This window comes from Oryx dammah, unplaced genomic scaffold (assembly GCF_014754425.2).
Source record: "Oryx dammah isolate SB20612 unplaced genomic scaffold, SCBI_Odam_1.1 HiC_scaffold_2, whole genome shotgun sequence".
Taxonomy (NCBI): domain Eukaryota; kingdom Metazoa; phylum Chordata; class Mammalia; order Artiodactyla; family Bovidae; genus Oryx; species Oryx dammah.
Window position 1 is genome coordinate 154,731,329 of NW_024070186.1, and position 27,953 is coordinate 154,759,281.

The 27,953-nt window shown below is 48.5% G+C and overlaps 1 protein-coding gene across 5 annotated transcripts in view; it reads left to right on the plus strand.

Moving 5' to 3' along the window:
• Positions 1 to 27,953, plus strand: part of ITSN1 (intersectin 1) — a 241,501-nt gene that overhangs the window by 207,327 nt on the left and 6,221 nt on the right. For 4 of the 5 annotated variants that reach the window (XM_040228484.1, XM_040228497.1, XM_040228504.1 and 1 more), the window contains 9 exons: positions 1,473 to 1,579; positions 8,185 to 8,368; positions 10,338 to 10,436; positions 15,951 to 16,118; positions 20,454 to 20,666; positions 22,613 to 22,734; positions 23,742 to 23,824; positions 24,147 to 24,230; positions 26,290 to 26,463. In XM_040228484.1, the coding sequence (XP_040084418.1) occupies positions 1,473 to 1,579; positions 8,185 to 8,368; positions 10,338 to 10,436; positions 15,951 to 16,118; positions 20,454 to 20,666; positions 22,613 to 22,734; positions 23,742 to 23,824; positions 24,147 to 24,230; positions 26,290 to 26,463 (1,234 nt within the window). Of the gene's footprint in view, positions 1 to 1,472; positions 1,580 to 8,184; positions 8,369 to 10,337; positions 10,437 to 15,950; positions 16,119 to 20,453; positions 20,667 to 22,612; positions 22,735 to 23,741; positions 23,825 to 24,146; positions 24,231 to 26,289; positions 26,464 to 27,953 lie in introns of those variants that run through there. The other variant, XR_005718999.1, reaches the window with a different exon arrangement.

Sequence of the window (27,953 nt, forward strand, 5' to 3'; positions counted from 1 at the left end):
CACGGAGCGCCACCTCCCGGCCCTTGGCGGTAGCGTTTCAGAACGGCGGCCAGCGGGGCTGATGGCTTGCGTTATTCCTCACGGCGCCCATCACTCCCGAGAAACGTCTGTTAAAGGGAATGAAGATGTTTCCTCCCCGCGGCCCCGTGCACACACCCCTGACCCCCGTCCGGGACGATGCCTCATTTTGGCTTTCCTCCCAGGAAGCTCTTGACGGGCCTTGGCCGCCTGGTCCAGGCGGATGAGAAGATGCACAGTTGGGAACCCCCTGCTTGTCGGGAAGCTTTTGGTCCAGACATATGGGACATTGGTGTATTGGGGGTCAGGTGCTTGCTAAGCTGGGTGTCTGGGTCCCCCTATAGTCTGCGAAGTACTGTGAGAACCCCACCCCCACGAGTCATGAAACCGTCTCCTCTGATCATCTCCTCCTAACTGACCTGGGAAGACAAGGCTCGCTAGCCCAGTGTTGAGCAGTCCCGGAAGCAGGCTGGGTTGATGGCCCCCAAGGCCATCAGGAGTGCTTAGGAAGCACTGGGATGAAAAAGCACCCCTTTCTCAAGACACAGGACTGTCACTAAGAATCTCGCATGTCGAGGATGTGAGTGTCATGCCCTTAAATGTGGTACGTTGTGCGTGGCCTGGTGGAGGCCCGGTTCAACATCAGCTTGAGGATCTGTGAAGGGTAGGGGCTCCCGGGAATCAGCCTCAGCCCAACCAAGTTTATTTCACAGACAGACTTAAATAAACTAAGGTCTATAATAAACTAGGTCCCTAAGGAACCTTCCAGTGAGTGGCCTGCCTCCAGGGGTAGCAACCACCTCTCTCTAGGCAGTGGGCTCACCATGGGGGGCTCAGCTGAGATCGGTGATGTACTGCGAGTGTCCCACCCCTTGAGGGCTCAGGCAGGCATCTGTATTTCCTGGAGCCCAGGAGAGGAGCTGTACCCCCTCGGGGCTAGGCCTGCACCCCTTGGCTCTGCCCGAGGTCCAGCCCCGCTGTGGGCAGGGCCATGGGATCCATCCCATCCCCGAGGCCGCTGGGTGGAGGCCCTGCTCCCCGGAGGCTTGTCTGGGCCTCCAATGCTGGGCCAGGAATGCGGGAACCGCCCCCCCGCCAACCCCAGGGCGTCTCTCAGCCCCTCCGTCTGGCCGTGGCCAGCTGGTGAGAGCAGGCGTGCCTGTATCCAGACCCCCGGTGCGTGCTGGCTGAGTTCAGGCCCGTCCTCCAGAGTGTAGCGGGCCTCCTTGTAAGCCCACGCATGGACCCGATGGGGAACCCTGCTCCCACGCACCCCTCCCCCCAAGCAGAGGGAGGACCACCTGCTTCAGAAACTCGTCGGCTTCTGAGCCTCCGAGCAGGGCTGCAGACGCCTCGGGCCTTCCCGTTGCTCCGAACAGATCGGTGCGTTGCGTGTGTTTGAATTTCAAGCTAACTGTTTGCTTTCTGAACTGCTTCGTTTTCTGCATCTGTAGATCTTTCAGAAACCCCTGATGGAGTCTGAGCTGCTGACAGAAAAAGAGGGTGCTATGATTTTTGTTAACTGGAAGGAGCTGATTATGTGTAATATCAAACTACTGAAGTAAGCCTCTCCTCTCTAACCCCCGGCCTGGCTTCGCGCTCACACACTAGCACCCCTGCGTGGCTTCACGCATGTGTCCTCTCCGTGCATGCTCCCCTGCGTGTCTTCCTACCTCTCTTCCTCATTTCCGCTCACAGGCACCATCACTCTTTCTCGCCTTGATGGCTTCTAGAATCAAGTGTCCCAGTTTCTCCCTGGGGAGGGTGGATTGCTCGGGTCTCCCAGTTCCTGCTTTTACCGTGGTTCTAGAATGAACAGAGAAGGGCTGATCCTGGGTCTTGATCCCTGACCGGCCCCATCCGGGGTGGAGGGCAGCCCTCATGCCTCCCCTCAGACCCAGGATCCACAGGGGGACACGTTGGTCTCTTGGGACTTTCTTGCCTCCTGAAGACGGGAATCAGTGGGACCGTCCATGGCCACGGTCCACAGCTGTTCCCAGGATGTCCCTCTGAGATGCTGGCCTGAAGCAGTGGGTGTTTTATTCATATTTCAGTTCCCAGTTGCAGCTGTGGGGCCAGGGAGAAACACTGGGCCAGGAGTCTAGAGACCTGGGCTTAGAGCCCAACTCACCGCCCTTCCTCAGTTTCTCCACCTGTAAAAGGAAGGGATTGGATTGTATCATCCAATCCCTAAAAAAACACAAAACCTCCAAATCTGTGTCTGCCAGGCCTCTGTATAACACTTGCTAGAACACAGATTAGGTCCACGGTGTTCCTGGGATCCCACAGGCAGCACACAGGCCCTGGGAACTGGTTCTCTAGGTTCGTCTAAACGGGAAGCAGCTCTTTCCTGGGTGTGATCCCTGGGATTTGCTAAAGTGATTTCAGGCCTCCACCGTGAGTGTGTTTGGGGGTGGATGAAGGGATGGACAGAGCGGTGCAGCGAGGTGGACATGAAGCAAAAGCATAATATCCTCTCTCTGTACGTTCTAGAAGACAAATAATCAAAGATGACAGAATGAGGATGGTCTAGAGGAGGTATTTCCATTAATCTCCCTTGAGAAAGATGCTGCAGAGTCTTCTAGCATAGATCTGAGTTGGATTCTGGGGCTCTCACCCCTGCCGTTGCCTACCTGCTCTGATTGTCACCTGTGCTCCCTGAGCCGCAGTGTCCTCTTCTGTAAAGTGGGGTAGTAACCACCACGTAGGGTTCTCATTAAGGAGCATTGAGACACCAAGTGCCTGGTCCATAGTAAGTGCTGGGCTTGGGCCTTGGGATGAGCTGAGTACCCACTCTTGCCTTCGGAATTAGGCTGCCTTGTCACTTGGGGGCAGGTGGGCTCATTAATCCTTGAATCTACAAGTACTAAACCTAAAGGGCTGGAGACGAGTTCTTTTGAAAGACACACAAAGACCTTCTGTTGAAAACACACCTACACATTAACACCACATTCCCTGGGTGGGTGTGTGAGGGGGTGGGGAGACATGTCTGATGTTCTGGAGAGCCCCTCACCCCCACCTCAGCGCCCCCCTCTTTTCTGTTGTCTTCGCACTTTAACCCTCCCTCCTGCTCCAGACTGGGAACTGGAAGCCCCTTTCTTGGCCTCTGTCAAGGCCAGGCCCATGTGCTCCCTCCTCCTATCAGCGCCAATGTGCTCCACGGCCCCAGAGGTAGGAATCAAGAGCGCTCTTGCTGCTGTGGAAACAAGGCTCAGAGAGGTTGAGTGACTTGTCCAAGGTCACACAGAAGGTGATCAGGGCCCCGGGCTGCTCTGTGAATGACACTCGGCCTTACTAGGGGTTCCACCCGGTTCTGCCCTCGATGGAAAGCAGGTGAAACCATGAGGGGGACATGTCAATTTTTCATCTGGGCTCCAGCGCCTTCTAGCTCATTTTGGGCAGCTATCTCAGGCAGATAACTCCCCAACCCTTTGTTTCAGAAGCTGTAGGATTGCAGTCAGAGCCCCTGCCCAGTCTAGCATGCAGGGTTATTCCAGGACAAGTAGATCAGGTGTACAGCTGGTACCCTGCCAATCACGCCCCCACTGGGCACCACCTTCTATCATCTCTGATGACCTGATTGGTTAGTTTGGCTAAGCTTTTCATCTTCCAGATAAAATATTAATACTTGTATTTAGCAAGAGCTTTCTGGGGACCTGATTTCTTTCCTTCTCTTCTTCTTTTTTCCCTTTTCAGCATCTTATTATGAAAAATTTTCAAACATACCAGGAAAAATGGAAAGAATTGTATGATGAGTGCCCATATTGTAGATTATACAATTTCGCTGCTTAGACTTAATTTCTCTGTGCAAAGGACTAATCCCAGCAATGGGAAGGTTTAGGGTTTCTGGCAAGATGGAAGAGGGAGGCATTTGAGGATGAAGAGAATTTAAGGCAGTGGCTCAGATAGTAAGGAGCCTACCTTCTATGCGGTAGACCCAGTTTCGATCCCTGAGTTGGGAAGATACCCTGGAGAAAGTGAAGTTGCTCAGTCATGTCCCGACGCTTTGTGACCCCCATGGGCTGTAGCCCACCAGGCTCCTCTGTCCGTGGGGATTCTCCAGGCAAGAAGACTGGAGTGTGTTGCCATTTCCTTCTTCAGAGGATCTTCCCAATCCAGGGACTGAACCCGGGTTTCCTGCATTGCAGGCAAATTCTTTACCATCTGAGCCACCAGGAGGGGATGGATACCCGCTACAGTATTCTTGCCTGGAGAATTCCATGGACAGAGGAGGCTGGTGGGCTACAGTCCATGGGGTCGCAAAGAGTTGGACACGACTGAGCAACCAACACTTTCACTTTCACTCCCTGGAGGGCTACAGTGGACAGTCACTTACGTGCCACTCCTGATCCAAGGGCCAGCGACAACCTGTACTTAAAAGGGGACATGGGGCTTATTAAACAGATAAATAAGAAACAAAACATAATGAACATGAAAGGGAGCTACCTGGGGCGCTCAGACTTCTTACTAATGCTGCTTCTGGGCTCTCTTACGTGTGAGCAGAGAGCTGAGAAATTTGCCTTCAAAAGCAGAGTAGGACAGAAGAGTCTAGAACATTTGACAATTAGGCGCTAGATGCAAACCCTTAACAGTGACTATTAGAAGAGACAAGAAAAGGGGTGCAGAGGTGAGACAGCGTGTGTGGAACCAAGTGCTGGCAACTGTTTTTATCGAGATCTTTTCCTGCTTCCTGGCTTGAAGAAATAAAAATAAATGAAGGAGCTTCTCCAAAAAAAGTTTTTCTTAAATATTAAGTATTCAGTTTTCAACTTAAGTGTGATAAGAAGAAGATAACAAGAATAATTTAAGAAGAAGAAGACACAGTTTTCTTTCAGGCAGAAAAACAAAGAAAAATGAATTAGAAGTAGAAAACATACCTTGAATACATAGCTAGTGGGAACCTGCTGTATAGCTCAGGGAGTTCAGCTCCGTGCTTCATGATGACCTAGAAGGATGGTGGTAGGGATGGAGGCTCAAGAGGGAAGGGATGTATACTTATAGCTGAGTCACGTCTCTGTACAGCAGAAATTAACACAACATTGTAAAGCAACTATACTCCAAAGAGAGAGAAGTCACTCAGCTGTGTCCGATGCTTTGCAACCCCATGGACTGTAGACTACCAGGCTCATCAGTCCATGGGATTCTCCAGGCAACAATAGTGGAGTGGGTTGCCATTTCCTTCTCTGGGGGATCTTCCCAACCCAGGGATTGAACCCAGGTCTCCCGCATAGCAGGCAGACGCTTTACCGTCTGAGCCACCAGGGAAGCCCAAGGTATACTATACTCCAAGTGAAAGTGAAAGTGAAGTCGCTCAGTCGTGTCCGACTCTTTGCGACCTGTGGACTGTAGCCCACCAAGCTCCTCCGTCCATGGGATTCTCCAGGCAAGAATACTGGAGTGGGTTGCCATTTCCTTCTCCAAGGTATACGCCGAAAAAAAAAAAGATACCTTGGTGGGTAAAGACAGGATAGGGAGAAGGAAGGAAGGAAGGACTTTGGCTGGGCGTGGACAGGGTGAGAGGGGAGGTGGGAGTGCCTTGGAGGAGGGGAGAGGAAGGCCGGCTGGGGAGGGCCCTCTTGGCGGGATGGCAGGAGCTGCATCTGGAGTGAGGGGGGCCGGGAGCCCAGGGCATTTGAGTGGAGGTGGGGCTGCTCTTGGTGCTTACACTCTATGGGCTCTGGAGTCAGATCCCGCCCCCACCCCGAGTTCCAGGATCTCCTGTCACCCGTGAGCTGTGTGACTCTGGTCAAGTCACTTGATTTCCATGTGCCTCAGTTTCCCCAACAGTCAAAAGGGATACTGTTGGGTTGGCCGAAAGGTTCATAGTGGATTTTTCATACCATCTTATAGAGAAACCTGAATGAAATTTTTGGTCAACCCAATAAGTCATATATGTTTAAAAAAAAAATGTGTTTGATGCCTAGGACACATTCATAAAGCCAACTCTCTTGCCCGTTCCCCTGATCTGCAAACTTCAGAGGGTTACTCATTTGCTCAGCAAACAGCGAGCATTCCAATGAGTTCACTGACTGATTTGATTTCTGTCACAGTTCAAGACCTTGCATGTACTGAGCTTTCTGTGAGATTACAGATCAGCTCTCCAGGGGGCGGCGCTGTGGCTGCAGCACTCATGCGGTCCCTGAGCCTGGTGACAGCCCCTGTTCCAACCCACTCAAGCCCAGTCCTGTGCAGTAGAACATCCCAGAAGGAGACCCGCAGCTAAACCTAACAGGTGCCTGGTCCATTGCAGGGGCCTGATTTCAGGTCTGCCCCCCTCCGCAAGATCAACTCAGGTCTACAAGTGTGGGCCTCCAGAACCTGGGACCCAGCTTAACGTCCTCAACACAGGGATGATCTGCGTGTCATCTTTTTCCTTTTTCTTGTCTCCTCATCATTTAGAAAAAAAGAAAAAAGAGGGAGGCAGGTAAAAACACTTCTATTCCCTTGCAGAAAGACTGTGTTACTCCTCATTGGAAAATCATGGAATGATGGAATTTCTTCCTGTTTCCATCTTTCCAAGTTTGTATTAACCTGGTTACTCACCGCACTCGTCCCCCAGAATTGGTGACGATGTCGCCCTTGAGCCAATTTCTACATGTTGGGAGATATTCCATACCAGCCACCCAATGGGCAGTCGCCACCTGGCCATCCTGGGGATACCAAGGTGCCACTCTTCATGCCCCAGCCAACCAGCAATGGCCAGCACCTCTTCCCACAATGGCATCTGCTTCAGAGGGGAATCGCTCATTGTTTAGACCATATAAGGCACTGTCCCTAAAGTTTCTTTCCTTAGCTTGCTTGCCCAGTCCAAAGATGTTTACATTTTTTTCTTTAACCAAAGAGGTGGGAGAAAGAAAGTGATCTGAAGTTTTTGATACTAAGACTGCAGCACCTTTTGGGAATCACATAGCCCTACTCACAACCATGAAGGCAACCAGAGGAATGCATAGTAACATCCTCCCACGCTTATGTTGAAATCATGTATTACACCATTCTGTTCTATCCATCCGTCCATTGATCATCCATAGTGACTAGGGTAAGCAGAACTTGCCCATGGCCTCCCGTGTTGTGGCCTCGCCTCTGGGTATATTGCTGTCCTTGTGTAGAAGCTCAGTACCGTGCCCTTCTTACTATTGTTGGTTAGGAGTTGCCATACCAATTAGGAGGGTGAGATGCACCGTCCTGGCTCCCATGGTCCTGAGCACTCAGACTACAGTGAACTCCTGAAAAAAAAGATTCCAGTCCGTCTGGTCCCCTCTCGACTTCCAGGTCCATTGCTCCATTATCATATAAATAGCCTTCTCTCCTCAGAGCTCTCTTAATCCATCAACTTCAGGTTAGCCACAGGAGTGAAGCAGTGAAGCACAGAGAGTTCAGACCATCATTTAAACCTGGCTTTCATGAACATTGGGCTTCCCTGGTGGCTCAGCTGCTAAAGAATCCGTCTGCAATGCGGGAAACCTGGGCTCAATCCCTGGGTTGGGGAGATCCCCTGGAGAAGGGAAAGGCTACCCACTCCAGTATTCTGGCCTGGAGAATTCCATGGACTGTATGGCCCATGGGGTCACAAAGAGTCAGACACAACTGAGCGACTTTCACTTCACTTCATGAACATGATGGGATTATTTTCCTGTGGCAGTTGATTTGCCATCTTCACTGTGTTTCGTTTGATGTGAAATTGAGCCTCCGTGGGCCTTGACCACAACAGCTTCCCTTGGGTGGCAGCACTGGTCTTGGAAATGGATTCAGGGCTGGGGTCAGACCAGCCCGGATGGACCATGCATCAGGCGAGACATCCACCCAGGGATCATGTCCGATTTTTTTTTTTTTTTTTTAAGAAAGTTTCTATATATTTCCACACGAAAATAGTCTTTTATACTGACTTGTTTGGAAAAAAAAATTTTTTTGTTTTTAGTCTTTCTTTCTAAGAGCCAGCCAATAACCATCATGCCAGAAAAAAAAAAAAAAGAAGAAAAATGCCCCAGGGACACCTCTCTGTAGCACTAGACTCATTTCTCTTTCTGTCCCTTGTCTCCCACATAGATGTTTAGTGGCCCTGGGTTTCTGCCCCTCACACACATCCCATTTCTGTGCCACCTAGAAGTGTGCCATGTTCCCATCAGAGAGCGCAAAGGTGGGGTGCTCACTTGCTGTGTTTCTGTGCAGAGCGCTGAGGGTCCGCAAGAAGATGTCTGGGGAGAAGATGCCTGTGAAGATGATCGGAGACATCCTGACTGCCCAGCTGCCGCACATGCAGCCCTACATCCGCTTCTGCAGCTGCCAGCTCAACGGGGCCGCCTTGATCCAGCAGAAGACTGACGAGGCCCCAGACTTCAAGGAGTTTGTCAAAGTGAGGAGCCCCGGCTCAGCCGAGCCCCTGCCCCACAAGGGGCCATCTGCAGGCAACTAGTGTGCGATCGCACGTGCACAGAAGGCCAACAAGGGCGAGGTCTCATCTGCACAGGAGGGGCAGCTGGCCCTCACCAGTGGGTGTGGCCAGTGGGCAGTGGGGGTGGGCTTGGCGAGGACCAGCGCTGACCTGGGAACTCCAATCTGCAGTCCAGGCGCAAGTGGTGTTCTTGCAATACCGATTTAAAATCCTCCGTCTCGTTTTCAGGCCTCGGAGGACTGGCAGGTCTCAGGTCCGCTATTCTGTTTAATCTGAGCATCCTCATCTCTCTGCTGCTCTCTGCCCTTTGCTGACAAAGGGAATCCCAATGGACCCTTTAATTTCCCCAGCCTAGTTGGTTCTTTTCGATGAGCTCAAGCCCTAGGAAGTCAGCGGGGGTGAGTGTGAGATGACAGGACCTCTGCTTTGTAGGATAACCAGGGTCTGGAGAGTCGTGTGTGACCAGGGGACATTGTGGGGAGGGGACCTGAGCTGCTGGAGGCCTTGGGCTTTGGGCCTGCTGCCCTGGGACCCTGCCTTGGCAGGGATGGTCCCTGCTGGCTGGGCCAGCCCACCCCATCAGCCCCCACCACTCCCAGAGGGGAGAGAGGAGACTAAAACAACTTGTGCTAAGTGGGCACATTTTGATGAGTGGGCAGCAGAGTCATCGTACAAGCTTAATGACAAGCTTATCTTTGTGCCTCCTGGATCTGGGGTGGGGGGAGGCCTTTCCCACCTTCCCTGTAACCGTGTTTGTGGCATCATTGCCGAGAGGTGAATGTGCCGTCTCTTCTGGGCTACAGCATCACATGTTCTCGTTCTTTCTTTCTCTCCTTGTTTCTAACATTAAATGCTTGGATTTGCTATCCAATGAATGGAACATCTAAAGTCATTCTAAAGGAGAATCATGGCCAAGAAGTAGGCCTAGAGTGGGCTGGAGACTGGAGGTAGTGCTGGGCTGGTGGGTACCACGGGCCACCTGAGGGTCCCCCCAAGGGCCAAGGGTCTCCCCTGGGTGCAGGCAGAATGAGTCCATCACTGCACGCACTTCACCTTCAGGGAAATGCTGACCTCAGCCTAGGGAGGGGCCTTATTCCCCCTCCCCTGCTCGTGCCTCGCCTCATCACCTCTCCCAGCCTATCCCTGCGGGACTTTGTCCTGCTGTTGGCAGCTGCAAAGAGTTCCTGGAATAAGGGTGTCCAAGGCTGGAGTGGGTCCAGGCGCTGACAGGCCCTAGGGCTTGAGGCCCAGGTCAGGGCGTTAAACCCGTTCCTAAGGCATTAAGCCTGACCGGAGAGCTGTCACCATATAACCCCTGTGACTTGTAGAACAGAGAGTCAACTTTTTGGTGCAGAAGGACTCTTGTCCTCCAGTCCAGTTGACAAAAGTGGAAAGAAAGAGGCGAGGGAGTCCAGAGTGGAGACAACCGGAGTCCCAAGGGCCTGAGCATCGCGTCTCAGCTTCGCCATCCCCTGGGGCTCCCACTGGTGGGCGCAGTGAGACTTGGGATTGGCAGTATCTCTGGCACTCAAGGGCATTCTTTTTCTGACCCTGGAGTTTTGTGACTCTCCTTGCTCCTAGGAGTGGAATGCTGTAGAGTCCTGGCAGGCATCCAGAGGGGATATTCTCTGTAAAGCTAGAGTCTCATCCCTGGAAGTTAGGAGCCTGGAAGCTCTGCGGGACCGGGGAGCAGGGGTTAACCCTGCTGCTGAGTCACACCCGCCATCAGCTCCCACCCTCCATCTGGAACACGCCTCCCCCTGGCCCAGGGCAGCCAGCCCCGTCCTTGCATCTCCAGGCTCCCCAGTTGTCGTCCAGATGAATGAGACAATGCAATGGGTGGGGACTCATGAATAACATCGGTGTGATGCCACTAACCGGATTTTGCAGATTTCTTAAGTACATTAAAAAAAACTCTCCTTTTTTTCAGAGACTGGCCATGGACCCACGCTGTAAGGGAATGCCCCTGTCTAGTTTTATACTGAAGCCTATGCAACGAGTAACGAGATACCCACTGATCATTAAGAATGTAAGTAACTGCCTTGCCTTTTCAAGCAGAGGAATGCAATCTCAGCAGGTCTGGGATCTGGGGTCATGGGCAGGTTCCCCAGCCAACACACCTGGTATCTGTTGTGTAGAAACCGTATACCAACAGGCTGTAGGAGGTATCTGCGTGGTAACTCCGAAAGAAAAGCTGAATTACTGTGAAAGTGTTAGTCGCTCAGTTGTGTCTGACTCTTTGCGACCCCCATGGACTGTGGCCCACCGGGATCCTCTGTCTGTGGGATTCTCCAGGCAAGAATACTGGAGCGCATAGCCAGTCCCTTCTCCAGGGGATCTTCCCAACCTGGGTCTCCTGCATTGCAGGCAGAGTCTTTACAGTCTGAGCCAGCAGGGAAGCCCCAGAAAGATTTATTGTGAACAGAGCTAATAACACACACATCAGCTGTGCAAACAGACATGTGGCTTCCACCTTGTAAGTCAGTTCTTTTCCTAATACAGGCAGGGTCTTGATGCTGTGGTTTTTCCTAATAAGAAAGAGAGAAAAGTGAAAAGAAAGTGAAGTCGCTCAGTCGTGTCCTACTCTTTGGGACCCCATGGACTGTAGCCTATCAGGCTCCTCCATCCAGAGAATCAGGCAAAAATACTGGAGTGGGTGGCCATTCCCTTCTCCCGAGGATCTTCCCCACCTGGGGATCAAACCCAGGTCTCCCGCACTGTAGGCAGATGCTTTACCGTCTGAGCCACCAGGGAAGCTCTAAGAAAGAGAGAAAGGAATACAGTTTCCACCACCTGTCCTCAGAAAGCCATTGTGAGATACTCTATGTTGATGTTAGATGATTGTTCTCCTGTCATTTCAAGAAAGCCAGTGCCGAAAGAAAAGGAAAAATCAGGGTTCCAGTGCGCCCATCCTTAAAGTGAGTGAACAGACTTAGACATCCTCTGAGCCTGTGATTCTATAAGCACAGGGAGGATGGCTTGTGGAGAGAGGTTGTAGATCTGGTTCCTTTCAATGAAGAATTTAGAAACCCACATCTGTACACTGGTGTGCTCACTGCTTCCGAGGTGTTGTTGCCTCTTGAGTCTCTCAGTGGCAGAGCTGGGAAACATATGTATGTGTATACATCCAAACACACAGTTACATACAGATAAGTGTACAAACATGTATTTAAGATCATGTATGTATATGTTAGAAGCCATGAGTTTGCACCAATAGTTCCTGTTCTAATCTGATCATAGAATTTATTCTAGCCTCCTCCCTTTCTATGTATATAACTCCCTTCTCCATGAGAAGCCTTGCTCTCATTATCCTCAGTATATTTACTTATTTGCTGAATCCCCTTATATGTCACAAGTTCCTCTCTCATGTAAGCATCTCCTCAGCCCAACCCCGGTTCCACCCCACAGAATACACTGTGGTCACATTGGCTGAGTTAAATAATTAGTTCTAAAAGATGCTTTCAATCTACCGTTTCCTTTTCTCCAACATATGGTTACTATTAAACTAACTCAAAACTTTGTTTACTTTCCACAATATTTAGTTTTTAAAATAGGCGTTCTAGATCTAGTCAATGGGAAGAAAAACAAAAACAAGAGAAGAACTGAGACACACACATATTAAAAAGGAAAAAAACAAATTATCATTCTTTGCAGAAACATGATTTCTACCCCCTTGAGAACCCAAAAGAATGAACGGAAAACTAGCAAAACTAAGAACAGAATTTTAAAAGGTGGCAGTTTTAAGATACAGATGGAACGCTGCAAAAGCACCAAGACGAAACATTCTTTATAACAGTAAGAGGGAGAAATTCTCAGCATGGCGCCAAAGACAGAGCTTTAAAGGATTTAGAGTTGCAGCAACTTGAAAAAAAAAAAACTTTCTTCTGGGAACAACTAGATGTTCATTAAGGAGCATACTTAAAGTGGTGAATCTGTGCTATGAAAGAGACTTTTATGTATTAGTTGGAATGATATCTAGAAAATGCTATTAAGTAAAACAAACAGACAGACAAAACCCCTCAGAAGCCATCCTACAGTAGGGTCTATTTTGGAAAAGCTCCAGGTGGGTGTTAAATGTATGTGGAGCGTCTAAAGGGAACTAAAGGGATGCCCTTTGCTCTGGGCATCCCTCTGAGGCAGGAAAGCAAAAGGGAGACAGAACAGTTGTTCTCAATAGTCTGTATTATTTGAATCTTGCGTATCAAGAACATTATTATTTGCATAAACATTTTTCTTAAAAAATTCCATGTAACAAAATATAACAAACATTAAAAGACAAATGACAGATATAAACTGAAAAAACACTTTAACTGTATACACGTAGATACTGAAATATATAGAGATAGTGTGTATATGTTCGTATCTAAAGCACTCTTACAGCTCAAAAAGAAAAAGACAAATACCCTAATAGAAAAATATGTTTTAAAAAAAGATAAAAAAGAAAATTAGGTAAAATCTTTAACTAGACATTTCTGAGAGAAGTGTGGAATAGTAGTAAAGCATGTGTTGTTAGGAACCAGGCTGCTTGGTTTCGAGTCTCCCTTACCGCTGCTGTGTGTCCTTGGGAGACTTAGTTTACCTCTCTGGTCCTCAGTTCCTTTACCTGTAAAATAGAGACATTAATAGTACCTACTGCATGGTGTTCTGAGAATTTAAGTGAGTGAATGAATATATGTCTGTCTGTCTCATCCTAAGCAGTACATAAATGTTAGCTTTCTCGTTTAATGTATTTATGCACTAAATGTACACAAAATTCAAATTCTCTGATAATGAAAGAAATGCATAACTAAACAAGAAAATATGCTGCTTCTGGCTTGCCAGGTAGGCATTTATTGAAAGGATTGTGAGTCCACAGTGTTGGTGGGTTTGCTCATGGAAGGTAGACTGGTTCAGCCTTCGGAGGGTGATGTATACATCAAACTACATGTTCTCTTTGGCTCAGCATTTCCATCTCTAGGAATTTATTCTAAAGAATTAACCAGAGAAATACTGAAAAATATGAAGTTTTATGCATTGTGGCTCATCCTTACAATGACATATTATAGAATCCTTAAAAATGATAAATATACTTCAATTAAAAATTTTAAATTATGACTTAGATTCATGTGAAGTAATCATCATATGATGATGTATAATTCATATATATTAAATAACAATCTATAACTGCCATGAAGTGGGGAAAAAGCAAGTACAAAATGGTAGTGTAGTATGGCAGTGTGATCCAATTTTTATTCTTAAAAAATTATATGTATTTATATCTAGGCAGGATGTATTAACAAGCAGAATGTGTGTGTGTGCTTAGCCACTCAGCCACGTCCAGATTTCTGTGTCCTCGTGGACTAGAGGCTGCCAGGCTCCTCTGACCGTGGGACTCTCCAGGCAAGAATACTGGAGCAGGCCACCATTCCCATCTTCAGTGCGTCTTCCCAACCCAGGGGCTGAACACGTGTTTCTGTGTCGCCTGCACTGGCAGGAGGATTCATTAGCACTAGTGCCACCTGGAAAGCCAGTGACTAGGACAGACAGATTATCCAATGGCACAAGTAAAGGTGTTTTTTTAGGTTCTTTATAACTTTCTAAATTTTCTAAATTTCATACATTATACAATAGCACTTTTACAATGAGAAAAAGCAATATATCTATTTTCTTTTTTGAAAATAAATGAATTCACACAATCTGCTACGTGGGATTCCCGTCTAGAGCAGTGGTCCTCAGACTCGGTTGTACGTTAGAACTACCTGGGAAGCTCTAGGAAATTCCAATGCCTACCCTACCCCTGGCGATTCTGATATGGTCAGAGTTGAGGTCAGGACTTTTCAAAGGGATTTGAATGTATAGCCAGGATCCACCCAGAGCTGGAGCTGTGGTTTGGAAATGATTGTGAAAGTCGCTCAGTCGTGTCTGACTCTTTGCAACTCCATGGTCTATACAGTCCATGGAATTCTCTAGGCCAGAATACTAGAGTGGGTAGCCATTCCCTTCTCCAGGGGATCTTCCCAACCCAGGGTTGGAACCCAGGTCTCCCGCATTATAGATGGATTCTTTACCAGCTGAGCCACAAGGGAAGCTGGGGAACTCACAATACCTAGATGGGGCGTTTTTCCCAAATTGAGTGCCTACTTAGGACCTTAAACCAAAGTGTACCTTGGGGATGAGATATTATTCAGGGTAAAACCCACTTGAATTATTTATATGTAGACAGTGTTAACCACTCAGTCATGTCTGACTCTGTGACCCCACGGACTGTAGCCCACCAGGCTCCTCTGTCTATGGGGATTCTCCAGGCAAGAATACTGGAGTGGGTTGCCGTTTCCTCCTCAGGTGATCTTCCCAACCCAGGGATCGAACCTGCATCTTTTATGTCTCCTGCCTTGCAGGCAGATTCTTTATCATCTGAACTATCAGGGAAGCCTGTATGTGGATAAGGCATGAGCAAGTGCACACTCAACATACCCCTAGTACATTGCAAAGTGGCTTAGGATGCTTCTTCAGCCTTAGCGTCTTTCCCCACAAGGACTGTTTTCAGCGTCCTCAGACTCTTTTGAGAATCTGATGGGAGCACCATCAAAGGGCCAGGCACTCTGCAAAGTGCTTTACTTGTATGAAGCCATGCAGTCCTCCCAACAACCGTATAAAGGAGGTTCTGTGTGCTGTGTTTAGTTGCTCAGTTGTGTCTGACTCTTTGTGACCCCATGGACTGTAGCCCGCCAGGCTCCTCTGTCCATGGGATTCTCCAGACAAGAATACTGGAGTGGGTTGCCATGCCCTCCTCTAGGGGATCTTCCTAACCCAAGGATCGAACTCAGGTCTCCCACATTGTAGGCAGATTCTTGACCATCTGAGCCACCAGGGAAGCCCAAGAATACTGGAGTGGGTAGATTATCCCTTCTCCAGTGGATCTTCCTGACTCAGGAACCGAACCAGCATCTCCTGCATTGCAAGCAGATTCTTTACCAGCTGAGCTACAGGGAAGCCCAAAGGAGGTGCTATTAGTAGCCCTATTTTTCATATGAAGAAAATGAGGCTCAGAACATGTATGTGACTGACTCATATCATGGCTGGTCAGTGGTGGAGCAGGGATTTTAATCCAGAAGCTCTTGCTCTAGAACTGAACTCTTAATTGCTGGTCTGGAATGATTCATTCAGAAAAATGCACCTTTGCTCCGATGCACCCATTAGCATGAAGTTCCACAGGTACACAGATGCCTGCAGCTGTGCACGGACTCAGAGAAGAACGATTCTCCCTGGAGGAATCCATATGGGGTGTGATACTGCCCTTGCTGCAGCTGCTGCCCTCCTCATACCCCAAGTATAGATAATCTGGCAGCCCCTGCCCCCATAGGGGTCCCATGCCAACAAAGAGTGGCCATCTCTCTCCAGGTTGTTGCCAAGGCAGGTGCTCAGAGCTGCAGCTGTAAACACGTGGGCACTGTCTAAGAAAGGTCTGTGTGGAGCCCTGTCTCTGCTGGGGCAAGCCTTCCAGAACAGTGAACCCCCGCCCCACTCACTGCCTAAGGCTACTGTCTTCTGTTCTCTGATGTAGATCCTGGAAAACACTCCTGAAAACCACCCAGACCACAGCCACCTGAAGCACGCCCTGGAGAAGGCAGAGGAGCTGTGCTCCCAGGTGAACGAAGGGGTGCGGGAGAAGGAGAACTCAGACCGACTGGAGTGGATCCAGGCCCACGTGCAGTGTGAAGGCCTGTCGGAGGTAACACCTTAGGTGGGACCTGGGCCGCCCCTCTGAGTCTCAGCAGCCAGCCGGAAGGAGGACGAGAGAAATCATGAATCGTCCTCTTCTGCGACCTCCAGTTTGCTAATCTCTCTTCAGCTGCATCTAATCTGTTGTTTAAGCCATCTACCAAGTTTTTAATTTCAGTTCTTTTCTTTATTTTTTGTTCTCAATTATTTTCTTTTACCTTTCCAGCAGTTCTAGTTATTTCTCTAACCTACTGGTTTTTCTTGTCTTGTTCCTTTCACAAATGGCCATTCTTAAACTTGTGTGAGAGCTGCATTGTGGTTACAAATTCTCAGTAATCACAACCAACCTTGTGGTTGGTTGGTTATGCCAAGTTAAAAAAACAAGCAAATTTTCTTGCTATTCCCATCTGTACTGAGTTTACTTGTTATTCTTCCTTTGTGATACAGCTTTCTGGGATCTACTGTTATGTCCCTCACCTCATGCAGACACTAGATATATCTCTTTTCTCCTTCTCCCCTCAGTATCCTTTAAAATGGAAGCTCAGGGTCACCAGATTTAAGAAAGACTCTCAAAGCTAAAGCCAGCTTTGGTGCTTGTTTATCTTCCAGGGTTCACATTTCCATGCCATTTTCTGCTTCTGCAAATTGTTTTTTATTTTATTTTTATTTTTACCAGCTTGCTGCTGCTGCTGCTGCTAAGTCGCTTCAGTCGTGTCCGACTCTGTGCGACCCCAGAGACAGCAGCCCACCAGGCTCCCCCGTCCCTGGGATTCTCCAGGCAAGAACACTGGAGTGGGTTGCCATTTCCTTCTCCAGTGCATGAAAGTGAAAAGTGAAAGTGAAGTCGCTCAGTCATGTCTGACTCTTAGCGACCCCATGGACTGCAGCCTACCATGCTCCTCTGTCCATGGGATTTTCCAGGCAAGAGTACTGGAGTGGGTTGCCATTGCCTTCTCTAGCTTGCTTGCGTTTAAAAAGTACAGTTCTATATTTTTTTATTTTATTTTAACATTTTTCATTTTTCATTTAACATTTAGGATGAGTCAGAGTCTTTAGTCCATGATACTGCCAGAAATACTCTCTTATAGTATTTGATTCTCTTCTTGACCCTAATCTTTCCCTTAGTCTCACCCACTCCGCTGTTCTCTCTTTGTACACACACACCCACCCCCCCACCGATCCCCCGCCCCCACCCCCCCCCCCACACGTTCATGTACTTACACAATTCACTAGGATTTGCCTAGGCAGACCGTCTCCCTTACCCACACTCCCTGTGACTCTTTTCTTCATACAAGCATCAAAGACATTCCCTACCTGAGGAAGTTACCCCACTGTTGCCTCCCTGCCCTACCTCCTGTCCCCCCTTAGCGCAGGTGTGGGATAAGCAAAGTTATGGAAGCAGCCATGTGGAAACCAAGGTGATGGATGTGGGTTCCCATTAAACTGTGTTGATATGCAGTCCAGGGGTAGTCACTGGTTGGTTGGCTGTTATTCATTCATTTATTCAGTGAGCATTTACTGAGCACCTGGCCCATGAGCCTTGCTTGGTACTAAACACTGCTCAGTACTAACCACTGAGGACATGAAAATCAGTGAGATGTGACCTACCCCATCTCAAGAAACCTGCAGTCCTGGATCACTTAGAGGTCCAACATTTACAATGCAATGTGAGAAATGATGAGGCAGATCCAGGTGCCAAGTGCTGTTGGACTCTCGACAAGGAGGAAGGAACAGTCATGGAGGATTCAGGGACAGGTGGGAGAGGGTGAGACTTGGCTGCGTGTTCAAGGATGAAGATATCTCCCCAGTAAAGAATCCAGGGGAGGGCATTTCAGTGGAGGCCTCAGCCTGAGCCAGGCGTGGGTGAGGAATGTAAGGTCACAGACGATAGGCTTTAAGACAAGTTGAAGGGAAGGCAAGGCAAGGAAGAAGGACTGTGTGTCATTCCAAGGAGCACTAAGGTGATCCTGAAGACGGTGGACTTGAACTGCTCCTGGATCTGCTGAGCTGAAGGGCCGCTGTGCACTTTTTCTTTTTAAAAAATGTTCTTTTATCTTTTTCTTCCTCTCTCTGGTTTTTGTTTTTTTTTTTTTTTTTTTTTTGGCTGCACCATGCAGAATGTAGGCTCTTAGTTCCCCAACCAGGGAGTCAACTCCAACCCAGCAGTGAAAGTGCAAAGTCCTAACCACTGGACTGCTAGGGAATTCCCCGCACTGTGTACTTTTAAAGGGGCCCTTCCCTGAGTCTCATGGCTGCAGTCACAGGATTCAGTGAGGCCTGAGTCTTCATTATAAAACATTAAGAATAGGAACTTCCCTGGAAGGCCAGTGGTTAGGACTCCGTAATTCTACTGCAGGGGGCACCAATTTAGGGGGACTAAGATCCCACCTGCCTTGAGGCACAGCCAACGCCCCCCACAAAACCTTCAGAATAAAATAAACTCTTGTCATTTGCTTTCTGTGGTGTATATACCCTCTTTGATATAGACTGTTGTCCTTCTTAAGTGACCAGCCCTTCCTGACTGTTGTCACCAGCTTTTTCTGTATAGTCTGTTTTGTCTGTATGGTCAGGGCTCATGGTCTGGGAACGAGGCATGTTGGCTTTCATTTCCTGGCCCAGATCTAAGCATACACCAGTGATTAAGTTTCACATAAATGGTGTCTTTGGCATTCTTGTCTTAAGATCAAGAACTATAAAGACGGTTTCCAATTCACTTACGTTCGGTGTCAGCCTGAATAATTGGAGGCTCTGACCTTTGAGTAAGAATAAACCACACCACCTCTACGTCATCCAAGTGACTCACTGGATTCATTGCCCCAAGTGGCAAATAAAGAGGACTGGACTGACCTCCAGGCTCTTGTTCAGAGGACCACGCTTGGAAGGCTCCCTTTGGGGTGCCATCTTCAGTTGTTTGGGCTCCCTCAGAAGCTTGGTGGGAGGTTGCTGGCACTCCTTCCTCCTTGCACCTGAGAGTGGACTGGAGTGGCCACTCTCCTTTGAGGCCTATAGGCCTCTGGTCATAGAGATGCTGTTGATTCTTTCTTTCCCACTAGAGGCAGACAGCCTTCCCCACTAGAGCCAGCCAGCCTTCCCCACTAGAGGCAGCCAACCTGCTACACTAGAGGCAAACAGCAACATCTCTTGGGGGACGTGTGTTGTGAACTCTTCATTAATACTCTTCAGGAGATGTGTAGGGTTCATAGCTGTGGAGAGCCTCAGCCTTGAAGGTTGCTGGATGGAGTGTACTCTTGGGGCCCAAGTGTGAGCAGGTGGAAACCCTGAAGTCTGACTCCTGCCTCGATCATATTGCTTCTGAGGCACAGCTATGGCCTTCCCCTCCCTCAGTCTCTCCTCTAGTAGCCAAAAGGGGGTCCTTAGTGAGGTCATATCTTCTACCGTTTCCTTCTGCCCCTTTAGAACCTGCTCACAGGAAATGATAGAACCCAGAGGGGATGATAGAGCGTGAAATGATAGAGCCAGGGTGGGGGATGGCAGAACATGAGATAAAAGAACCAGGTGTATGTGTGTGTGTGTGTGTGTGTGAAAGAACATGAGATGACAGAGTCCAGAGGGATGGTAGAGCACAAAATGATAGGGCCCAGGGGGGTGACAGAGTGTGAGATGATGGAGCCCAGGGGTGGACGGTAGGGCTGCATTTCAGCACTTAGAGCTGTCTCCCAGGTTTGGGAGGTGGCAGGAAGAGGGCCGTCCCTCCCGTCCTCAGGAGCAGTGAGCTGGGCGAGATCTATCGCGCACCAGCGCAGTTTCCGCTCTGCTTAGCTCTGAGGCCTCCGGCCACACCATGGTGTTTGGCAGTGCACCCGCGCTGTAGGGGCCTGCACTCACGCTGTGCCCTGGACAGTGGCGTTTGTCCTGTGGAACTGTGCAGAGAGAGGGTGCTGTCTCCAGCAGCAGGCACGACCCTTTGAGCCTGTGTGGGCCGTGGTTGGGATGGTTCATGCCGCCTCTGGTGGACCAGCCTGCATGCAGAGCGCGCTCATCAAGGACAGAGGGCTTTCTTCCTGCTGCCCTGTTTCCCCAATAAATAAAAGGGAGAAAAGTCACACTGAGACACTAGACCTCAAGGAAGGGCACTAGGAATCACACCCAGGGTTCATCCTGACTCACGCAGTCTCCTGAACCACACCTTTAACTTCTTGGCTCCCAAAGCCCCTGCCTGAAGTCTTCAAAGCCGTCTTCGATCTGAGCCTAAGACATGGGCCTCAGATTCTGATGGAGCCCACAGCTTTCAGATGCGAAAAAACAAATGAACAAAAGAACAACCACAACAAAAAAACGACCTCACTCCATTGTGTCTTCTTTGGGTTTTGTTTCCCTTCCTCAGCAACTTGTGTTCAATTCGGTGACCAACTGCTTGGGGCCGCGCAAGTTCCTGCACAGTGGGAAGCTCTACAAGGCCAAGAGCAACAAGGAGCTGTATGGCTTCCTCTTCAACGACTTCCTGCTGCTGACCCAAATCATCAAGCCCCTGGGCTCCTCGGGCACCGACAAAGTCTTTAGCCCCAAATCAAACCTGCAGTATAAAATGTACAAAACAGTAAGTCCAACTCTAGACTGCAACATCAGGTTTGATGTTGAGGGGAGAACATGTCTAAAGGGAGTCAGTGTTTGAGCAGGCTTTGGAGTCTGTGGCACAGAGGAGGTGAGGCAGGATTTAGGGGGACCACAAGCACAGGTCCAACAGTTATCAAAAAAGGTGCGTGCATGATGAGTTGGTCAGTTGTGTCCAACTCTTTGAGATCTAATGAACTATAGCCCGCCAGGCTCCTCTGTCCATGGGATGTCCCAGAAAAGAATACTGGAGTGGGTTGCCATTTCCTTCTCCAGGCCCAGGGATGGAACCCGTGTCTCCTGCTCGGCAGGTGGATTCTTAACCACTGAGCCACCGTGGGAACCCATAAGAAAAAGAACAATACTCAGTTCAATTGACAAACATTTACTAGCTGCCAAGCGGCTGCTGTAGGTCCCCTTGGGTGTGACTAAGGCATGCCCTGTCCTGATGGGGCTCACAGTCCACTGTACTGACGAGGCAGGCGTGGGAAAACTCTGCACTAGAACTTCAGCGTCCACTTCCCAAACATTCCCAGACGCCCTCCAAACTTCTCAAGATGGCGTGGAACATCTGTGCCCCTCATCTTTCCCAACAAAAGCCAATATAAATAATCCATGTGTAGACAGCTTCCGTGAGCTGTTTATTTGGTCCGCTTCTCTGTGTATGGCTGTGTTTGTGTGTTTTCGTGTCATAGGGTATTGTTTTTCTAAATTTATCTCTGTGGGGGTGTTTTCACAGAAGAATTTTCTCTGAAGCAGCAGTTAGCTTTCTTTTGGGAAAAAGAACAATGTACTTATGTAGATTGTCACCAGCAGCTTTGTATGAACAACTTGGAGGTAGAGATGATGGGGGTTTCCCTGGTGGCTCAGGAGACCTGGATTCGGTTCCTGGTTCAGAAAGATCCTCTGGAAAAGGGAGTGACTACCCACTTCCATATTCTTGCCTGGAGAATTAGATGGACAGAGGAGCCTGGCAGGCTATAGGGATGACAGAGGATGAGATGTTGGATGGCATCACCGACTCAATGGACAAGAGTTTGAGTAGGCTCCAGGAGTTGGTGATGGACAGAGAAGCCTGGCGTGCTACAGTCCATCGGGTTGCAAACAGTCAGATACAACTGAGTGACTAACACTTTCTAAATACATAATACATCTAAAGTTGATGGAGATAGTTTGCTGACTAGTATATACCATGGAAAAAACAAACGTATCAGTTCTTATTCTGGAGGACTTTAGAAATACCTGCAATACCATCCAGCCTACTTATCACTCTAGTACTTCTCCAACTCATCTGAAAACTTATCTTTGCATAAAACCCTGTTATGTCGATGTTTGTAGCAGAGCACTCCTTAAGTGTGGGCTGCTGCCCATAGCGACTTCCTTCTAAAGACTTCAGTATGAAAAGTGGGGAAGTAAAAATGAAAATTCACAAGTAGAAACCTGGGAAATAATACCTTAGCCAGATGAGGGATAAAAAGTACCCGCAAAATGGAGGGGGGGGGCGGAATCCATATTTACAATTTCCATTTATCTGAAAATTGATATTAACACTTATTCAGTTCAGTTCAGTCACTCAGTTGTGTCTGACTCTTTGCGACCCCATGGACTGCTGCACGCCAGGCTTCCCTGTCCATCACCAACTCCCGGAGTTTACCCAAACTCATGTCCATTGAGTCGGTGATGCCATCCAGCCATCTCATCCTCTGTCATCCCCTTCTCTTCCCACCCTCAATCTTTCCCAGCATCAGGGTCTTTTCCAATGAGTCCCTTATCATTCCTAATAAAATCGTTATTTCAGTATGGTTTACTGAAACCACCACCACCCCCCAGACACAAACAGACACACCCCTCGCCTTCATGTGCACCTAAGCACACACACGTCCTCACAGACCCCGCAATCTGGTCTTGTAATGCCCATGCATTATTTTTCAGCCTATTTTCCTAAATGAGGTTCTAGTGAAGTTGCCCACTGACCCTTCTGGGGATGAACCCATCTTCCACATTTCCCACATCGACCGAGTCTACACCCTCCGAGCAGAGAGCATAAACGAAAGGTAAGACCTGCCTCCTCCCTGGCCCTGGGCACCTGGGTGGGTTCCACCAGGTGTAGGATGGATGTGGGACAGTTAATTAATCAGCGGGTGCCAACATCCCCTCACTTGCAGCGCCATCCCCTCTGGCTGGAGGTGGGGGTGGGGCATGCAGTGAAGTGGTCTTAGTTCATTTTTCCAGCGTCTTTCAAAAGTTAACTTTTCAAAAGGAAATACATTGAAATGCATCTGGCTTGAGAATTTTTTGAACAGCAATTTTCAGTATTCTTTGAGATAATGGAGGCTCTCCCGTTTCCCAAAGTTTCCTAGGTGGCAGAAACTAATAGGAAAATGATTTGGGGGTTAGAGGACCTCCCAGTCTTGACCCCCTTGATGTCTGGCTCCCTTGGACAGACATCCTGGATTCTAGAAGCTGAGGATATGTTTGCCTCAGTCAGGGCTCCGCCCTGGAGCCTAATGAAACAGATGATTTTTCTGAAGGGTGAACTTGGCACAAGACCAACCACATTCCAAGAGCATTTGTGCCAAGCAAGGAACTGGCTACAGTTGTCATGCACACGGTTCTCAGAGAAATGGGAAAGAAAACAATCACGCCAGAACGCTTTCCCAGTGTACCTTTGCTCCTTCACAGAAAGCGGCTGCTTATCTGGGAAGTGGTTTCTTTCTTTGGATGGTTTAGTGAGAGAGATCCTTCTAGCCTTCTCGGATTAGGCAAATTTGTGATGTTTTTCAGTAAGGAAAGAAGAGGAGCTGTTGTGAGCAAGACAGCAACAGCGTTTATCGTTGTAGATTCCCTTCCATGGGGACACAGACCCGGGTTTGGAGCAAATCAATAAAAACAGCACTCGTGCCTTTGTTATGAATGGTAGGAATCATCCTTAGGGCCATGTGACATAAAACCAGACTCTCTATGCTGAGCCTTTGTTGTAAAAATCAGACGAACAAAGCAGAGTCCTGGAAACTGAATGGGTACCAACCTGACGCCTGAGTGCTGTCTCTTTCTTTCCAAGGACTGCCTGGGTGCAGAAAATCAAAGCAGCTTCTGAACTCTACATAGAGACAGAGAAGAAGAAGCGGGAGAAGGCGTACCTGGGTAACACATAGCTGGGCAGCGGGGCCCTGGGAATCCCACAGAGCTGGGGGGCAGAGAGCCATCCGGTCAGGCCCAGAACCCTTAGAGCTGGAAGGCGGACCTGGGGGTTGAGGAGAGCCTGAGGGTGGGGGCAGGTGGAAGAGGGAGGGCAGGGCATAGGGCGAGGGGTGGAGGGCGGATTCCAGGATTGAGGAAGCAAGAGTTTAAGGGAGGAAGGGGAGACTTGTTCTTGAAGAGGGGCATAAAGTAAGTCACGAGGCAAACCGGAAATACTGCGAACGCTAAACAGGAGCATTTTGTGTTGTTTTTCCGCCCATCACAGTCCGCTCCCAAAGAGCCACAGGCATCGGAAGGTTGATGGTGAACGTGGTTGAAGGCATTGAGCTGAAACCCTGTCGCTCACATGGTAAGAGCCTAGAAACCCCCTCTAGCATGCGTGACTGGCGGAAGCCTTTGCCGCATCTCCTCCACTTGGCTTTACTTTATTTTCTAAAATTAATTTTTACTGGAGGATAGTTGCTTTAGGGGCTTTCCAGGTGGCTCAGTGGTAAAGAATCCACCAGCTAATTCAGGAGACACAGGAAATCTGGGCTCAGTCCCTGAGTCAGGAAGATCCCCTGGAGAAGGAAATGGTAACCCAATATTCTTGCCTGGGAAATCCCATGGACAGAGGAGCCTGGAGGGCTACAGTCCACAGGGTTGCAAAGACTTGGACGTGACTGAGCACACACACAGATAATTGCTTTACAATGTTATGTTAGTTTCTACTGTACAGCAAAATGAATCAATTATATGAATATATTTATCCCCTCTCCTTTGGCTTTCCTTCCCATTTAGGTTACCACAGAGGGTTGAGTCCACCTGGCTTTAAAACAAATTGGTCCCTAATCCTAAATTTCCTTCCAGACTTGGTTATTCCCATCCACTGTTTTGCCTTCCAGAGAGATCTGAGTGGCTGCCTTTTCACAACACTGTCAGCCCCCTTGTATCTGTAGATTCCACACTGCAGATTCAACTAACTGCAGAACAAAAATATTTGGAAACATTTTTGAAATTTCAAAACAGCAAAACTTGAATTTGCCACACACCAGCAACTATTTACATAGTAATTTCACTGTATTTCCATTCGAACGTTTTCGCTCTGCAATTGGTTGAATCTGCAGGTATGGAATCTACAGATAGAGGGGTTGACTATGTTGTCAGAGGGCAGCCACTCAGATCTCTCTGGAAGGCAAAACAGTGGATGGGAATAACCCAGTGTGGAAGGAAATTTAGGATTAGGGGCCAATTTGTTTTAAAGCCAGGAGGACTCAACGCTCTGTGGTAAGCTAGTGAAGTGAAGTGAAGTTGCTTAGTCGTGTCCGACTCTTTGCGACCCCGTGGACTGTAGCCTGCCAGGCTCCTCTGTCCATGGGATTCTCCAGGCAAGAATACTGGAGTGGGTTGCCATTTCCTTCTCCAGGGGAATCTTCCCGACCCAGGGATCGAACCCAGGTCTCCTGCATTGCAGGCAGACGCTTTAACCTCTGAGCCATCAGGGAAGCCCAAAAGTGGGAAGGAAATTCAAAGAGGGGATAAATGTATACAAATAACTGATTCACTTTGCTGTACAGTAGAAACTAACATAACATTGTAAAGCAATTATCTGTGTGTGTGCTCAGTTGCTCAATCATGTCCAACTCTTTGCAACCCCAGGGACTGTAGCCCTCCAGGCTCCGCTGTCCATGGGCTTCCCAGGTGGTGCTGGTGGTAGAGAACCTGCCTGCCAGTGCAGGAGACAGAGAGACATGGGTTCGCCCCCTGGCTCAGGGAGATCTCCTGGAGACTAAGCCTGGCAGGCCACTCCAGTCTTCTTCCTGGACAGAGGGACCTGGTGGGCTACAGTCCATGGCGTCACACAGAGTCGGACACGACTGAGCGACAGCACAGCCCTACACTGTATTAGGTATTATATATAACCTGGGGATGATTTCAGGTAGATGGAGGATATGGGCAGGTTTATGCTAGACCATTTTATATAAGGGACTTGAGCCTCCAAGGATTTTTGTATCTGTGGGGTTGAGGACCCAATCCCTGTAGATACTGAGGGGTGATTGCAGATTTGACACAATCTAAGGTACGGTGATGGACAGGGAGGCCTGCCGTGCTGCAATTGATTCATGGGGTCGCAAAGAGTCGGACACGACTGAGAGACTGAACTGAACTGAACTGAGGCTAAAGTGAGGAGACAGGGAAGATTTAGTTTTGAAGCCCACTTATGTGATAAAGTATGATAAATATTTAAGTGTTGATATAGTTTAAGATGCTGGATTATGTGGGTTTTCCTCTGGATTCTCTGTCTTAGGCTGTATCTTAACCATGGCACTGGGAGGGGGCGTTGGAATGCGGGGTGTAGAGGGAAGAGGTGCCACGGGGCTGTGACCCTGCCACAGGCACCCAGAAGAGCCGGGCTCTGTCCCCTCCAGGGAAGAGTAACCCGTACTGTGAGGTGACCATGGGATCCCAGTGTCACATCACCAAGACGATCCAGGACACTCTGAACCCCAAGTGGAATTCCAACTGCCAGTTCTTCATCAGAGACCTGGAGCAAGAGGTGCTGTGCATCACCGTGTTTGAGAGGGACCAGTTCTCGCCAGACGGTGAGTAGACAGCGGCCCTGCGCACTCTGCCCTTTCCCTGCCCCCTGGCTTTCACGGATAGGCGTTTCCTACCTGGGAACTTGCTATGCAGAATTTCCTGGGCTTCCTGCTGGAGAGATGAGGTTGGCCTCCCCGGGGAAAAGCCCTTCACTGATGCCAGAGCGTCGCAGAGGAGGTGGGCAAAGTGTGCTTGGTCTAGAGCGGTCCAGCTTCCCTAGGACAAAGAACACGGTCCTGTGCTTCTCTAAAGCAGGTAACTGCAGAGAGGGCTGTACCCCCAAAGCCTCAGCCTAATTCTTTAGTCCTTGGCTAAAAGCTTTGGTGAAAATGGATAAAACTATCCAGTTGAGCAAGAAGAGTATTAGTGCACAATGTGGCAGAATTAATCAATGCCCTTCGGGTGACATTTCAGCTTAATCAAAGGAATGAAATTATGTTGGGTGCATCATTTCTTCAATCAACTTCCTGTTTCTGCTTGAAGCTGGAAAAAAATAAAAGGGCCTGGCCAACGATTCCAAGACACTTGTCTCTATCTTCCTCAATCCAATAAAAATAAGAGAGTAAATTTAAAGATTATGGCCTCAACTTCATTATATTCAAGGGAGGATAACTGAAGGCTAGAAGTGAGGGTCCAGTGCAGACATGATCTGTGCAAGGCTTAAATTGCTCCATGTGGCTTTTGTCTTTTATAGTATTTTCATATGAATTAGCTCATTGTGAGTTAGTTACTAATAATTATGTCCCAGAGATGGTCACATAGCTGGATAAATGTTAGAGCATGACCAGAACACTCTACCAAGGGAAGATTTCATGCAAAGATGGGCTCAATAAAGGACAGAAATGGTATGGACCTAACAGAAGCAGAAGATATTAAGAAGAGGTGGCAAGAACACACAGAAGAGCTATACAAAAATGATCTTCATGACCCAGATAATCACAATGGTGTGATCACTCACCTAGAGCCAGACATCCTGGAATACGAAGTCAAGTGGGCCTTGGGAAACATCACTACGAACAAAGCTAGTGGAGGTGATGGAATTCCAGTTGAGCTATTTCAAATCCTAAAAGATGATGCTGTGAAAGTGCTGCACTCAATATGCCAGCAAATGTGGGAAACTCAGCAGTGGCCACAGGACTGGAAAAGGTCAGTTTTCATTCCAATCCCAAAGAAAGGCAATGCCAATGAATGCTCAAACTACTGCATAATTGCACTCATCTCACATGCTAGCAAAGTAATGCTAAAATTCTCAAAGCCAGGCTTCAACAGTATGTGAACCATGAATTTCCAGATGTTCAAACTGGATTTAGAAAAGGCAGAGGAACAAAAGGCAGTTGGATCAAACTGCCAACATCCACTGGATTGTCAAAAAAGCAAGAGAGTTCCAGAAAAACATCTATTTTTGCTTTATTGATTGTGCCAAAGCCTTTGACTGTGTAGATCACCACAAACTGTGGGAAATTCTTCAAGAGACAGGAATACTAGACCATGT